The sequence below is a fragment of the Sinohyriopsis cumingii genome, chromosome 2 (genome assembly GCF_028554795.1).
Source record: "Sinohyriopsis cumingii isolate HCF-2022 chromosome 2, ASM2855479v2, whole genome shotgun sequence".
Taxonomy (NCBI): Eukaryota; Metazoa; Mollusca; class Bivalvia; order Unionida; family Unionidae; genus Sinohyriopsis; species Sinohyriopsis cumingii.
In genome coordinates this window covers 39,663,472-39,679,557 of record NC_142962.1, presented here as the reverse complement: position 1 = coordinate 39,679,557, position 16,086 = coordinate 39,663,472, and the positions used below count along the sequence as shown (strand labels likewise).

The following is a 16,086-nucleotide window of genomic DNA, read 5'->3' as shown; positions in this document are numbered from 1 at the left end:
GTGATTTATTTTGTCAACTTGCTCAATTCAGTAATCACGATCATTTTAATTTTCATAAAAAACATTTCTTCTTCACTATGTTTATCACCAAAGTTTTGTTCATTTTACCATGTAATGTTAATGTAAGAAAACTTTTACTACCGATCTGCACTAAAATAAATTAAGGTACATAAACTGAGGACTCCCCACCCCCCCACCCTGAGTCTCAGTGTCTATCTGACCATCTACTGCTGCATTTCCCCTTATACCTATCAGCCCCCTCTCTCCCCCCTCTCACTCTCATTGTATATGTAGTAATTTGGCATAATCACATGCAATCTTTGTCTGCACATCTACTGCTACACCCTCCTCTCTCTCTCTCCACTCCAAATAAATCAATGAATTTCATCCCCCTCAATGTATGTATTATGTATGTATGTATGTATGCATGCATGCATGTATGTGTGTGTGTGTGTATATATATATATATATATATATATATATATATATATATATATATATATATATATATATATATAAACAGAGAGAGAGATTTATAAATATACACCAAACAGACGGGAAAGTTCTATCCCTGGATTCTATAGAAGAATGCTTGATAATAGCTGGCAGTATTAATATTTAATACAGGTTAGAGAATTTTTTTCTCATTAAAACTGCGGAGATTTGAACCCAGGTGTGCGGGTAAATGGCACTCATCGCCTTGCCTGCACACACAAGCCCATATTCCCTCATGACCAAGCATAAATCACCCAAACATGATGCTACTTAATTGGTGTTACATGCAGTCATGTGTCGCAGACACTTGCATGAAAACCTCGTAATTAATTAAAATCTATCTGTAACAGTCATTCCGGATTCCTATGAAAGAAATCAAGGTACAGTATATGGAATTAATTATAGAGAACTATAAATATACACCAGACAGAATGGAATGTGTTATCCCTGGATTCTATGGAAGAATGCTTGATAATAGTAGGCAGAATTAATATTGATGATATATATATATATATATATATATATATATATATATATATATATATATATATATATATATATATATATATATATCCTGCAGCAGCTACCCTTAAATTCTCTCTCTGCTCCATATAAATGTATAAATTTAGCGTATCACCCTCAACCTCAGTGTGTGTCAGTCTACTATTGCATCTGCCCTTACACCTCTCTCAACCACTCCCTTTCCTCTCTCAGCTCCATATATGTACAAATGTAGCATGATCACCCTCAACCTCTCCAAGAAACTTTTTAAAGTCTATTTTTAAATGGAAAAAAAACACATTATAATTAATGTAATTTTGACAAAAGAGCAATATACATGAAATTAATTAAGAATAATAGTAAGAATTAGATGACATACTGGTAATGCTAATAAGAAAGCATCGTTATCCTAGTTTTAAAAGATAAGAATTTCAATGAAAATTATTCTCTTTTTTGTTATTGGGCTTTTTTTGCAATGGATTGATCAATTAGATAATGAGAAAGATACAATAAGGAATTTTTTAGTGGGGGGTAAAAAAAATTTAATGATGTAATACTTACATATTGCTATTGCATAACCAGTACTTTTCTGGGATGAAAATATCAACTGAACAACATAAATTCCATCCTCCCAATAGGGTGAATGAGAATCTTCCAGTCACTGAATAAGCTCTGTGTGAGATGACCATACATCGGGCATGTACAAAAGATCCTAATATATTTTAAGGAGCAGCCTAAAGTAGGACATCAGTACAGGGAGGAAGGAGGGAAACTGGCAATAGCAACAGGTAAGTATTACATCATTGAATTTTGTTTTCAAAACATCTACATTGTAATATCTTACCTGCTGCTATTCGATGGCAGAATTTGGCAGTTTGGTGAGATGTCTGATATCCCCAAAAATAAAATAAAAAACAAACACAAGGAATACACTCTCTTGATGGAGAGTAGTAGACTGCTGCGGGATGAAATCCATAAGGGTCATTTTTTGGCGAATGACCATTGGGGTCAGTAAGAAAATATCTTTACTTTGATGGCTAACAAGCAAAGGTAAAAGGAGGAGAAAGTAGTGTGAGTGTCACGGAATGGTGTAAATGTTGTTAATTAAATACATGTACTCGGGTTTCATTTCTTTTTCTCTGTACAACGATACCCGAGGGTGATTATAATATGGTCTATGTATTTCGAAATCGTGAGTACGATTCGTCCTGTGCCACACGTGCAAGGTGCCTTTGATAAAGAATAACGAAAATTCTAAAGGTATAAATACGTCACTACATGTAAAGGACCTTTACAATACTAATGGTTTTGTCAGCAAGCGGCCTGCTAAAAGGATTCGCACAACTCCAGCTGTAGGGGTAGGTAATGTTTTGGGTTTTAAGTGATAACTAGTGTATTACCATATTTGCCTTTGCATGTTTGTTATAGTTTTCTTTACATACCATAATGCGTGCATTTTTTATTCTTGTTGCGACGTAGTGCAGGACTTATATTGGTAATGTAAAGCTACATTTTTTAAAAGAATTGTTTACTATTGTCTTATCAAGCAGGGTTAGGTTTACTATTGAACCTCTGTTTTGTAATTGCCATTATAATATAATCTTTTTAACTTACCATGTATAACGTCCTTACGTTATGTCTGTATCAAGTTTAGTACACTGTATCGGGTATATTTTCAGCTGAGTGAGTGAGTTTTTGATGGTAGGAATATCCGGGGTGTCCGGTGTTGTCCGAGGGTAGAAACGTCCGTGTGTCCGGAGCGTTTAAGGTGCCGGAGCATCTACTGTCTAGCGTCCGGAGTGTCCAGAGGGACTAAGGTGACCCAGCTGTAGAGCCGTCAAAGGACCAGGGGGTCCGGAGGGTCTAGTATTTCAAGTATCCGGAGGGTCTAATATTTCAAGTGATCATAGTATTCCGAGGGTCCGGAGTCTATATTGGTTGTGAAATTGATTCGGAGGAGCTGTGGAGAGGATATGGTGCACGGGTGACGGAGTGCATCTCCACGCATGTATTTTTAGCTGTATGCTAATTTTGGGTTAGTAAGACCCAGTGTATTATTCAGGACTGGAAGGATAGATTGTATATCCGTTCTTGTTTAGTGACATAATTTCGCTACCTGAGCGAATACATTTTTTACTATGGGTAAAGACTTACATTGTTTACTATTTGAGTGAACTATATTCATCTTTCCATTATTGAATCATTTGTGAAATCATTTATCCTGTGTTTTAGGGTTACTGAACTAAATTTATTTGTATATTTTTTCCATCTTTGAAACTGTGCGTTTTTATGTTAAATAGATCCAATATTTGGATTATAAATACGCACACATCTTCATAATCCACTATTCATATAAATCGCCACATTAAATCATATATATGTGTCGTCATTACGTGTTCTGTTGTTAATCCGAAATATCCCACCCGGTTATCTTGTTACAAATGGGGATATTCCTACCATCAAAACACAGCCCTACAGCCCATATTGTCACGGAATGGTGTAAATGTTCTTAATTAAATACATGTACTCGGGTTTCGTTTCTTTTCTCTGTACAACGATCCCCGAGGGTGATTATAATATGGTCTATGTATTTCGAAATCGTGAGTACGATTCGTCCTGTGTCACACGTGCAAGGTGCCTTTGATAAAGAATAACGAAAATTCTAAAGGTATAAATACGTTACTACATGTAAAGGACCTTTACAATACTAATGGTTTTGTCAGCAAGCGGCCTGCTAAAAGGATTCGTACAACTCCAGCTGTAGGGCTGAGTGTGAGTGAGGTTTTGATGGTAGGAATATCCGGGGTGTCCGGTGTTGTCCGAGGGTAGAAACGTCCGTGTGTCCGGAGCGTTTAAGGTGCCGGAGCGTCTAATGTCTAGCGTCCGGAGGGTCCAGAGGGACTAAGGTGACCCAGCTGTAGAGCCGTCAAAGGACCAGGGGGTCCAGAGGGTCTAATATTTCAAGTGTCCGGAGGGTCTAATATTTCAAGTGATCATAGTATTCCGAGGGTCCGGAGTCTATATTGGTTGTGAAATTGATTCAGAGGAGTGTGGAGCGGATAAGGTGCACGGGTGACGGAGTGCATCTCCACACATGTATTTTTAGCTGTATGCTAATTTTGGGTTAGTAAGACCCAGTGTATTATTCAGGACTGGAAGGATAGATTGTATATCCGTTCTTGTTTAGTGACATAATTTCGCTACCTGAGCGAATACATTTTTTTTACTATGTGTAAACGCTTGCATTGTTTACTATTTGAGTGAACTATATTCATCTTTTCATTATTGAATCATTTGTGAAATCATTTATCCTGTATTTTAGGGTTACTGAACTAAATTTATTTGTATATTTTTTTCATCTTTGAAACTGTGCGTTTTTATGTTAAATAGATCCAATATTTGGATTATAAATACGCACACATCTTCATAATCCATTATTCATATAAATCGCCACATTAAATCATATATCTGTGTCGTCAAAACGTGTTCTGTTGTTAATCCGAAATATCCCACCCGGTTATCTTGTTACAAATGGTGTCAGAAGTGGGATCATTTCGGATATAACAGAGCACTGAAATTGTTTTACTATATTTGTATGCTTTTTGTGTGTTTCAGATGCGTTTGACAAAGCACCAAGGTTAGGTAGATACCTAATATTACTTTATTTTTTGTATTTAATATTTTTGTTGCATTTCGTGAAAGAAAATACGGTTTGTGGTAATTACGTGGTTTGTATAAAACTGCACTTTAAGGTTGGTCACCACCAAACTTTTGAAATGACTTCTATGAAAGAACTGGTAGAACTGGGGAAACAGTTTGGTTATGAGGGGGAGTCCCTTAGAAATTTCGTTCGTGAAGAACAAGCCCGGGAGAGGGACCAAAGATTAAAGGAGAGGGAATTAGAAAGGGAAAAAATGGAAACCCAGAAGGAAATGATAGAACTAGAGAAACAGGCTGGGAGGGAATTAGAAAGGGAAAAAAGGGAAACCCAGAAGGAAATGATAGAATTAGAGAAGGGTAAGATAGAACTAGAGAAACAGGCTGAGAGGGAAAGGATAGAATGGGAAAGGGAAGCAGACAGGGAGAAGTTAGAAAGGGAAAAACAGGTAAGGTTAGAAACTTTAGAGATGGAAGAAAGAAATCGGCAGAGGGAACATCTAAGAAATTCTGAGCTATTGCAAGCTAAAAAAGAGGGGGAACATGATGTTAAACTGAGAGGTCCAAAATTGCCCCCATTTGAAGACGATAAAGATAATATGGATAGTTATCTAAATAGGTTTGAGAGGTATGCTACGGTACAAAAATGGAAGAAAGACGATTGGCCGCTCCATCTTAGCGCGTTATTGAAAGGTAAAGCGTTAGACGTGTATTCGCGTTTATCCACGGCCGATTCGCTCAATTACCCCCGTGTTGAAAGAGGCACTTCTCAAGAAATATGAACTAACCGAGCAAGGGTTTCGCAAGAAGTTTAAGTATAGTAAACCAGATAGAGGCGAAACATTCACACAGTTCGTCAGTAGGACTTGCAATTATTTGCAGCGATGGGTGGAATGTGGTAAAGTCGTCAGGACATTTGAGGGTCTTGTCGATTTCTTGCTTCGTGACCAATTGTTAACAACTTGTGGCAAGGAGTTATATTTATTCTTGAAGGAAAGATCCTTCACAAATGTACATGAAATGGCCACACAGGCGGATTTGTTCGCCTAAGCTCGGGGAGGTTCACAGAATGTCATCACGCGAGATGTCAAAGGTGGGAATCAGGTCAACGACAGAAAACCCAGGGAACCTGAAAAATCTGGTAGGAGTAACCAGGGGAAGCGGAGTGACATGCAATGTTTCATTTGCAAGGAAGTGGGTCATATCTCCCACTATTGTCCTAAGCGGAAGGGACCAGTCCAGAAAGTAGCGGTAGCTATTAGAGGCAGAAGATCGGTAAATGGAAAACTTAATGTTTCCCAGCAAGTTAAGTGGAAAGCAGTGCGTGAACCGGTGGTGCGTTCAGAGACCAGTCGCGATGTGATCCAATCAATCGGCACGTGTATTTTTCCAGAGGCATGGGTGCCGACCGCAAATGGCACTGTTAACGGACAAGAAGTCACCGTTCTACAAGACACGGGATGCACTACTGTAGTCGTGAAACGGAGCTTAGTCCGCGATGATCAATTGCTTGGGTTTAAATCACCTTGCATGTTGCTTGACCAGACAATCGACCACGTTCCAGTTGCAAGGATAATGATAGATACACCTTTTTTGACCGGGACTGTGGAAGCTTTATGCGTAGCCAACCCGATCTATGAACTGACGATTGGCAACGTACCGTGTTCTAGACTCCCAACCATAGCAGATTTCCGATTCCCTATCATCCAGGCAGTGCAAACTAGGGCTCAGGTAAAGGAGGAAAATAAACCTTTGCGTAAGTTAAAAGTACCGGAAGCCATTACTGATATATCCTGCGAAGAATTTCAAAATGAGCAAAAACGTGACGCGTCTTTACGTGCAACCTCTGAGAAGGCATTAACGGGTACCGTGAGAAAGTGTAAGAACGGGGGTTCCTCTAAATTCCTTGTTCGAAAGGGTTTAATGTACAGGGAATACTCTACATCGGATAGGAAGTTCTTGCAATTAGTGGTTCCCCAGAAATTTAGGGCACATGTATTAAAGGTCGCGCACGAGTCGAGTATGGCAGGTCATTTAGGCGTAAAGAAAACAACGGATAGGGTATTAAGAGAATTTTATTGGCCTGGCATCAATAGCGACATAGCGCGGTTCTGTCGCTCGTGCGACGTTTGCCAGAAGACGATCTCTAAAGGCAGGGTAACTAGAGTACCGTTAGGTCAGATGCCCTTGATAGATACTCCGTTCAAACGAGTAGCCATCGACATTGTAGGACCAATATTTCCGCATACAGATCGGAAAAACCGATACATCTTGACACTGGTAGATTACGCTACCAGATATCCAGAAGCCATAGCTTTGCCATCAATTGAAACCGAACGTGTAGCCGAAGCGCTCGTAGACATGTTCAGCAGGGTCGGAGTGCCCGAAGAGGTTCTTACGGATTGTGGAGCGCAATTCACCTCAGATCTTATGGCAGAAATTAGTAGGTTGTTGTCCCTTAAACAGTTACGCACAACACCTTACCATCCTATGTGCAATGGATTGGTCGAGAAATTCAACGGCACATTGAAGCAAATGTTGCGGAGAATGTGTGCGGAAAGACCGAAGGATTGGGATAGATATATGAACGCCCTTCTGTTCGCATATCGTGAGGTTCCTCAGGAAAGCTTGGATTTCTCCCCGTTTGAACTATTGTATGGTAGGACAGTTCGTGGTCCTATGCGCATACTTCGTGAACTGTGGACAGACGAGGTCGCGGACGAAGAAGTTAAGACCACATACCATTACGTAGTTGATTTGCGCGAAAGATTAGAAAGTACTTGTCAAATGGCGCAAGACGAACTCGCGAAATCTAGTCGTAGGTATGCCAAGTACTACAACCGAGGAACTCGGAGTAAAAAATTTGACGTAGGCGATCAAGTGTTGGTGCTTCTCCCAACGAATAACAACAAGCTGCTAGTCCAATGGAAAGGGCCATATGCAAGTCAGACAGGCGAAAGGCGAAATGGATTATATCATTGATATGGAGGGGAAGTCCAAGACATTTCATGCCAATATGCTTAAACTCTACGTAGCGAGACCTGGACAAACGATTGATAAAGGGATTTTGAATGTAGTATGCGTTGCGGTGATAGAGGATAGGTCTGGTGACGAAGCGGAATTCGTCCCCAGCACAGAAATACCCCTTGAATACCCCATGGACGTTGGTAAAGAAAGTATTGACCAGATAAATGTATGCCCTGAGTTATCGGAGGGTCAACGTACACAGATTATGGAGGTTTTGTCCAAATATCCAGATGTGTTCACGGACAGACCAGGCTGTACGGGTCTAATTCGACACGAGATCAAATTGAATACCACTGAGCCTATCAGGATTAAAGGATATCCAATACCCTTTAATGCACGGGAGACAATCAGCGAAGAAGTGATGAAAATGTTAGACCAGGGAGTGTTCGAACCTTCAAACTCCCCATACTCGTCCCCCGTGGTGTTAGTCAGAAAGAAAGACGGGACCAACCGGTTTTGCATCGACTTTCGGCAATTAAACAAGATCACCGTATTTGACGCAGAACCAATGCCTGATATGGAAAGTGTATTTTCAAAATTGGCAGGTCATAAATACATTTCCAAATTAGATCTAAGCAAGGGATATTGGCAGATACCCATCGCCGATAATGCCCGCGAGTTAACGGCATTCGCGACTCCCAAAGGACTGTTTCAATTTAAAGTTATGCCTTTCGGTTTAGTCAACGCCGGTGCGTCGTGCGTTCGTCTCATGCGCAAATTATTAAACGGAACGGAAAACGTCGACAGCTTCGTAGACGACATCTTTGTTTACACGCATACATGGGATGAACATGTTAAGGTATTACGGGATCTGTTCGATAGACTTCACATTGCAAACCTTTCAGTTAGGCCTACTAAGTGTAGCATAGGGTATTCCAGTCTGGAATGTTTGGGACATCTGGTAAGTGGACTAGGCCAGTTGCAACCTCATCCAGATAAAATAGGAGCAATCAGGGATGCCCCTAGACCAGAGACAAAAAAACAAGTAAGGTCTTTCCTAGGTCTAATCGGGTTTTATAGGAAATTCGTCCCCAACTTTTCGGCTATTGCCAGCCCATTAACGGATTTGACTAGGAAGGGGCAACCGAATAAAGTTTCATGGGGTGTATGCCAGGAAAAAGCGTTTAACACTCTAAAACACAAACTGGTAAGTGCACCAATTTTAAAGTTGCCGGAAATAGATAAACCTTTTGTACTGAGGACTGATGCGTCCGATACAGGTCTTGGGGCTGTTTTGCTCAGGAGCAAGGGGGGATGAAATTGCCCATTGCTTATGCAAGTAGGAAATTGCTCCCTAGAGAGGAAAAGTACTCTGTGATTGAAAAGGAGTGCCTAGGTTTAGTATGGGGAATAGGAAAATTCCATACATATCTTTTTGGGAGGGAGTTTACCTTGCAAACGGACCATCAGCCGCTTTTATATTTGAATAAAGCAAAGGTCACCAATGCAAGATTGATGCGTTGGGCGTTGTCTTTGCAACCATACAGTTTTCGAATCGAGGCAATTCGAGGGTCAGAAAATGTGGGAGCTGATTTTTTAAGTAGTGTGTAATTAGCAAATCATTTCGTTCGGTCTGAAAATTGGAAGTTTTAATAATGTTTCATTGTTCACATTCCGTGATTGTTCTAAAAGTGATACCACATTTTTTTAGGGGGGAGGTATTGTCACGGAATGGTGTAAATGTTCTTAATTAAATACATGTACTCGGGTTTCGTTTCTTTTCTCTGTACAACGATCCCCGAGGGTGGTTATAATATGGTCTATGTATTTCGAAATCGTGAGTACGATTCGTCCTGTGTCACACGTGCAAGGTGCCTTTGATAAAGAATAACGAAAATTCTAAAGGTATAAATACGTTACTACATGTAAAGGACCTTTACAATACTAATGGTTTTGTCAGCAAGCGGCCTGCTAAAAGGATTCGCACAACTCCAGCTGTAGGGCTGAGTGTGAGTGAGGTTTTGATGGTAGGAATATCCGGGGTGTCCGGTGTTGTCCGAGGGTAGAAACGTCCGTGTGTCCGGAGCGTTTAAGGTGCCGGAGCGTCTAATGTCTAGCGTCCGGAGGGTCCAGAGGGACTAAGGTGACCCAGCTGTAGAGCCGTCAAAGGACCAGGGGGTCCGGAGGGTCTAATATTTCAAGTGTCCGGAGGGTCTAATATTTCAAGTGATCATAGTATTCCGAGGGTCCGGAGTCTATATTGGTTGTGAAATTGATTCAGAGGAGTGTGGAGCGGATAAGGTGCACGGGTGACGGAGTGCATCTCAACACATGTATTTTTAGCTGTATGCTAATTTTGGGTTAGTAAGACCCAGTGTATTATTCAGGACTGGAAGGATAGATTGTATATCCGTTCTTGTTTAGTGACATAATTTCGCTACCTGAGCGAATACATTTTTTTTACTATGTGTAAACACTTGCATTGTTTACTATTTGAGTGAACTATATTCATCTTTTCATTATTGAATCATTTGTGAAATCATTTATCCTGTATTTTAGGGTTACTGAACTAAATTTATTTGTATATCAAAATGTGGCTCTCATCACATCCTCCAATGATGAATAAATTAGACAGACCCATGATGTATCAATGCGCTTTAATTTTCATAAAGGAATGGTCCCTACCAATAAGAAACTGGTAAGATCTCTTGATAATTAATGCAACCCGACTAGAAATGGTGGAAAGCTGAAATATCAGCTGAACTTTTAAAGGATCTTTCCTACCCATATGTCTCCTTGTGAAGGCTGCCAAGTAAAAATGGAGAGCTCTAACTGGACAAGAAAGTCTATCTTGGTCATCCTCATCACAGATGCACTATATGGCTGAGACCATAAGACATGAGAGATTCCATTTAGGCATTAGACAGCGAGACACTGGAAAGGGCTGCTTGATAGTTCTTAATACAATAGTAGAAACTAAGTATTGTTTCTCTTCAAAAATGGAGAAGAAAATCAGCCACTGTGCCCAGAGACGAACAGCTAGGTTTGGCATGTTTTCTTTCATATCAATCACAAACAATTATCCATCTGACATCATATACCTTAGAGGCTGATCTTCTCCAGGACTGAATGATGCACTTGGCAATTTGGCTTGAAAACTTGTCTTTGCAGAGAGATCATTTGAGATGAGCCAAACATGAAGGTGGAGAATCTGTGAGCTTTTGTGTTGGAGAGTGCTGCAACAGAAGGTCCCTCATCTGAGGTAAGGTCTTGCGATTGTCCACCAGTAGATCAAGAAAACCACTGGGCCACAGAGGGGCAATCAAAATGAGTCGAGCCATGGAGTGCCAGACTTTGTGAAGGACCTGTAAGATCATCCTTAATGCTGGAAAAGCATAAGCATAAGCAAACAAACAATTCCAGATGAGGCTGAAGTCATTCTGGGAACACAAATGGGGAGTTTGTTGTTCAGCTTGTTGACACACAATTCTGTGACAGATTTTCCTCAAAGATGGAACAGGGATTCTGCTATGGATCAGTGGAGAGACAGTTCCATATGAATAATCTTCCATTTCCTTGACAGACTCTGCCAAAAAGTTCTTCCTGCCAGGAATATGGTGTACTCCAATGAATATTCCTTCTGTAGCTGTCCAGCAAAGATTCCAGTCCTCCATGCAGACAGAAGGTGCATGTTTACCATGGATAATGAGCAGGACAGGTCTAGCCTGAGGGACTCTAAATTGCTTTTATGAAGCAACCAATATTTAGTATACTGAAGGATTGGGATACCCAATGACCTTAAATGGGCTGCCACTACTCCCATGACCATGGTAAAAGCTCTGGATATTCCAAACAGCAAAAGAATGATAAAAAGAGACTAATCACCAGGTCCTAAGACCTTCATGAAAGAGGCAGTGGTCACCATTTTGAATGGCTCCTCCAACAGAAGTTTGTTTAGGGATGAAAGGTCGATAATTAGACTAGACTTTCCCCCATTTCAGAAACCAGGAATAGTAGGCCAGAGAACTGTCTTGAAAAATCCTCTCTACTGCACTCTTCCAAAGAAAGGAATAGACCTCTTCCTTTAACTGAGTCAGATTAAACTGGCAGAAGCAAATGGGGGAGGACTGCAGCTGCTAACCATCTCTAATGACAGAAAGGACCTAATGTTGACTTTTATGCCTCACGAAGCCTGTGAAAAGACATTTAGCTTGGTGCCAGAAGGAACCAAAGGAAGATAAATGGTCTGCAGGAAGGAGGGAGCCAGGCACCGGGCAAGGACTCTGCAGGTAATTCAGATCTCTTGTACGAGTCATATACTCAGATCTGATCAACATGGATCTGAGCACTCCCATCTTCAGAGGGCTAGATCACCAACAACGGGTCCTTGGGACTGAAAGGGTGCTGTTCCGTCCATTATGGGAGGGAGGAGGGCTCAACTCACAATCAGCCCTTACCAAGCTATAGCTCAACAGAGGGCACTATATCCCTCTAGGGTTGTGGAGTGTGATGTTATAAGCATATTCTCATGCTAAAACTTAGGCTCATCTCACAATTCTATCATCTGATTGGTCAGTTCTTTGATATTAGCCAATAAGATGTCCGAGTTCTGAGCTGCATCCTTTCAGCCACTCTAATTTTCACACCAAATCATCAGCAGGTGAATAATTCTGCACTGTCCATCTATCCTAATTGTCATAAATTACAAAGCAAATGGCACATCACTTTTGCCAATTGTAATATTTGCTTTGATTATAATGTCCATCACACTAGAAGAACCCTTACACAAATTTTAAATGAAAGACAAAAAAATTTTCACCTTACTGGCTCATAAAATCCTATGACAGGTATGTGATGTCAGTAATGTATTATGTTGTTGTGGCAGTTTAACCCCATTTCTCAGCACATGACAGGCTATATATGGCAAACAGTATATATGGTGGCCAAGAACTTGGGAGAAACCCAGGAAGAACCACTGACTGATGGGAACCTACTGACAAGATTTCTCACATGCCCACACTGGCTAAGCCTTGGACTGAAACCCACATGGACAGAGATGAGATGGCAATGACCGATCAATACAAGTTATTAACACAACTGAGCCACCTACAGCATCCCTCTTTATGTATTAAGTATGAAAATATTTTATGTTGTACAGCAAAATGTGCATAAACAACAGTGTGGTTGCCTTTAAAAGTATACTTTTGGCTAGATTTAAGTGACAAAAGACATCAATACAAATTCATTTGATTTTGTTTACAAATCATGATTCGCATTAATAGTTCAACATTCAGGTTTCACATATTCAGACTACATTACTGAAAGGCGAATACCTTATACAAGACAGCCAAAACAAGTTTTTGGGAAGTGACCAATGGGAATCTATATATCAATTAGGTCAAATGTCATCAATTATACTAAATTCTGTAGTTGACAAACATACAGGTTACATTATCTGACCAGAACTGTGACTGTCAGTTCAATTAAATTCTAATAAGTAACAAAGCTGCTGATGTTGAATAACGAGTTTAGAGCAGACATATCAGATCTACAACTGTCAACTATACCGTTCACAGTGTAGACATGTTTTACTCCAAGTCAGCACAAGAACAAGTTTGGTACAACTTCACAATACATCAAGGCAGTTAGGTCAAGACATATTCATACAACATATCAAACAAGTTTCCATTCTCCAGCTCAAAAACAAATGCAATTTTGTGTTTGTTACCTACTCTCCTCTTTAAATCTTTTAAATATTTTCAGATACACAGATTGATTGCAATTCAAAACAAATTGGGATTTGTAGAATTCAGTTTGGTACATTAAATAATACTGAAACAAGGGCATATGTGAAAACACCTAAATAAATGTGCATGTGAAGCACATAATTTAGAGCGAAAAGGAAAGACCCTGATCTGTCAGTGCATTAAGTGACAGATATCTGGGTCTATATACATGCACTCTTTGCAGCTAGGTACATCTTAGACACAGGTAAATATTATAAATATAAACCTACCATCACAGGCTGGACAGCAGTAACCTGGCACTATGCGGGGATTGTGACACGTCTTGGCACACATCTCAGAAGTACACCTCTTCTTGCCTTCAATACACAGACATGTAATGCAGTCACCTTCCTTCCAGCTCTCAAAATTTTTGTATAATTCTCCTTTACTTGACATGCAGCCTGTTTGAAAAGAAAAACCCAAACATCATAATTATATTCTACAGTTGTTACAACCTCTACATCTACGTGTGTATCAATCTGTGTACTCATTCTATTCACTTATCTTGCATAAATACAGAAACTAATGGATTCATACCTCAGCTGTACATTTTACAGGTGTCTTGTGGTTATTACTTTTATTTAACTTCTTTTATGTAAAACCATGTTTCAATGGTGGTCACTTGACCTTTTGAATTCAAAATCAAATTGTGTCTGTCCGGTCTTAAATGCAAGTCAATTTAGTTACCCTGTCCTTTCACCTTTTGACCCCAAAATCAACAGGCACCCTCCTGGTCTCAAATGCAAGCCAACCACAAAGTTTGGTCATGGTTTGTGGCATGGGACTTAAATTATATTGTGGAAACTTTTTCTTCTTGGAGTCATTGTTTTATGAAAGCTGTTTTCTTTCCTGGAGTCCTTCTGACCATGACCATTTAAAACCAAAAATCAAAAGATGTTTTCCTTGTTGCAAATGTAAGCCATCTAGAAAGTTTAGCCAAGGTAAGTGATGCAGAACTTAAGTAGTTTTGTAGAAATTGTTCTTCCTTGTTTTGTTTTGTTAATAAGACCTACTGACTGTTACCTTGACATAAGACCTTTTGACTGTTACCTTGACCTAAGACGTACTGACTGTTACTTTGACCTAAGACCTATTGACTATGTCTTCCTTATCTCAAATACATGCCATCCATAATGTTTGGTTAAAGTACACGACAAGGAACAAGAGATATTATACAGAACCCATTTTTCTTCTTTATGTCACTGTAATCTTGACATCTGACCAAGTAAGAATTGATAAGACTTCTTTTTTTTACCCAAATGCAATTGACAAAAGCTGGTTATCGTACATAGTGGAGAACTCTTCAGTTACTGTGTTTAAATAAAATAGGAACAAATGCACTTATGGTGGGTGTATGCAAATTTTAAAAAACAACAAAGTATAACTGATCAGTTGTTACTGTTTTCCAGGAGTATGCTATAAATACTTGCGTATAACCAAATAATTTAGGGAAAAAAAGGCCTGGAAGAAAGGGGGTCGGCTTATCTGAAGGCCAATGTCTAAACTTGACAATTTTAGGTCTTTTTGTTGACTACTGTAATGGCTGTAAATCTTGGGACATAAAAAAATTATTTTTTCTGTGTTCTAAGACATAGGCATGTAAAAAGAAATAACTTTTGGTAACCCGACAATTATTAAACTGTTATATAGTACTATGACTGATTTTGTTATTATTTTGCATGTGCATATCTTCTGATTTCTCCAACTCGAAATCAAATAAAGGTAAATAATGACTTCATAATTTGCTGGCTGGTTGAGTTTACCAGGGAGACCATGCTGAATTATAATGTACAGTACTTACATAGTGCAAAGTGTTCATAGCATCACTTAAATCCTTATTTATTTACAAACATATTGGGGGCCCCGAGTGGCCGAGTGGTCTAAAGCGCTCTCCGTTATGGGTCACTGCCATCTCACCTCTGTCTGCATGGGTTTGAGTCTCGGATTCAGCCAATGTGGGTATGTGAGAAAGCTTGCCAGTAGCTTCTCGAGGGTCAGTGGTTCTATCTGGGGATTTCCTGGGTTCTTCCTCCACCATTAATACTGGCCACCATGTATAGCCTGTCGTGTGCTGAAAAATGGCGTTAAACCCTACAACAACAACAACAACAACAACAACAAACATATTGATGCAGATTTTGCTTTATTGTTTCGACCAAATTGCATTCTTCCAGATAACATTTCAGCTACTCCTTAATAGCTACTTCATTTATGTTGAATCATGCACTCACGAGTTACTTATTTTCAACAATATAAGCAATCCTACAAATTGAGGTAATGTTTTTAAAAAGGTACGCACGTTTAATTGTACAAGGCACATAACCAGCATAATTTACATGTTAACAAAGAGTGGTAATAATAAAGGCTAAAATTCTCATATAGATCAACTATGATAAACAATCAATTTTAGTTGTTTTGGCTAAACAAGCATCATAACTTTCAACACAATGGAAAGCTTGATGTTTCGGCGTCTCCTACGTTGATAGTTGATGAATTTCTCTTTCATTCTGTGACAGCAGTACAGGCCAGTTAATCATTAAAACTCTGAAACTGGCTTGTGTTAAGAGGGAATTTTGACTGGCAACTATACCAGTACATTGATGTGTAATTGCCTTTTATTCCATGTAATTAGCATGATTACCGTAGTTTTGTAAAATGGGGTGTAAGGCATACCTATGAA

At 39.6% G+C, this 16,086-nt stretch overlaps 1 protein-coding gene across 3 annotated transcripts in view; it reads right to left on the bottom strand.

Moving 5' to 3' along the window:
• LOC149804689 (cysteine-rich motor neuron 1 protein-like) overlaps nt 1–16,086 on the bottom strand; it is a 140,769-nt gene that overhangs the window by 38,007 nt on the left and 86,676 nt on the right. For all 3 annotated transcript variants that reach the window (XR_016416460.1, XR_016416461.1, XM_089943091.1), the window contains exon 3: nt 13,637–13,807. Coding sequence is in view for 1 of the 3 variants with exons in the window: in XM_089943091.1 (XP_089799217.1) it covers nt 13,637–13,807 (171 nt within the window). In the remaining 2 variants the exon portion in view is untranslated. The remainder of the gene's footprint in view (nt 1–13,636; nt 13,808–16,086) is intronic.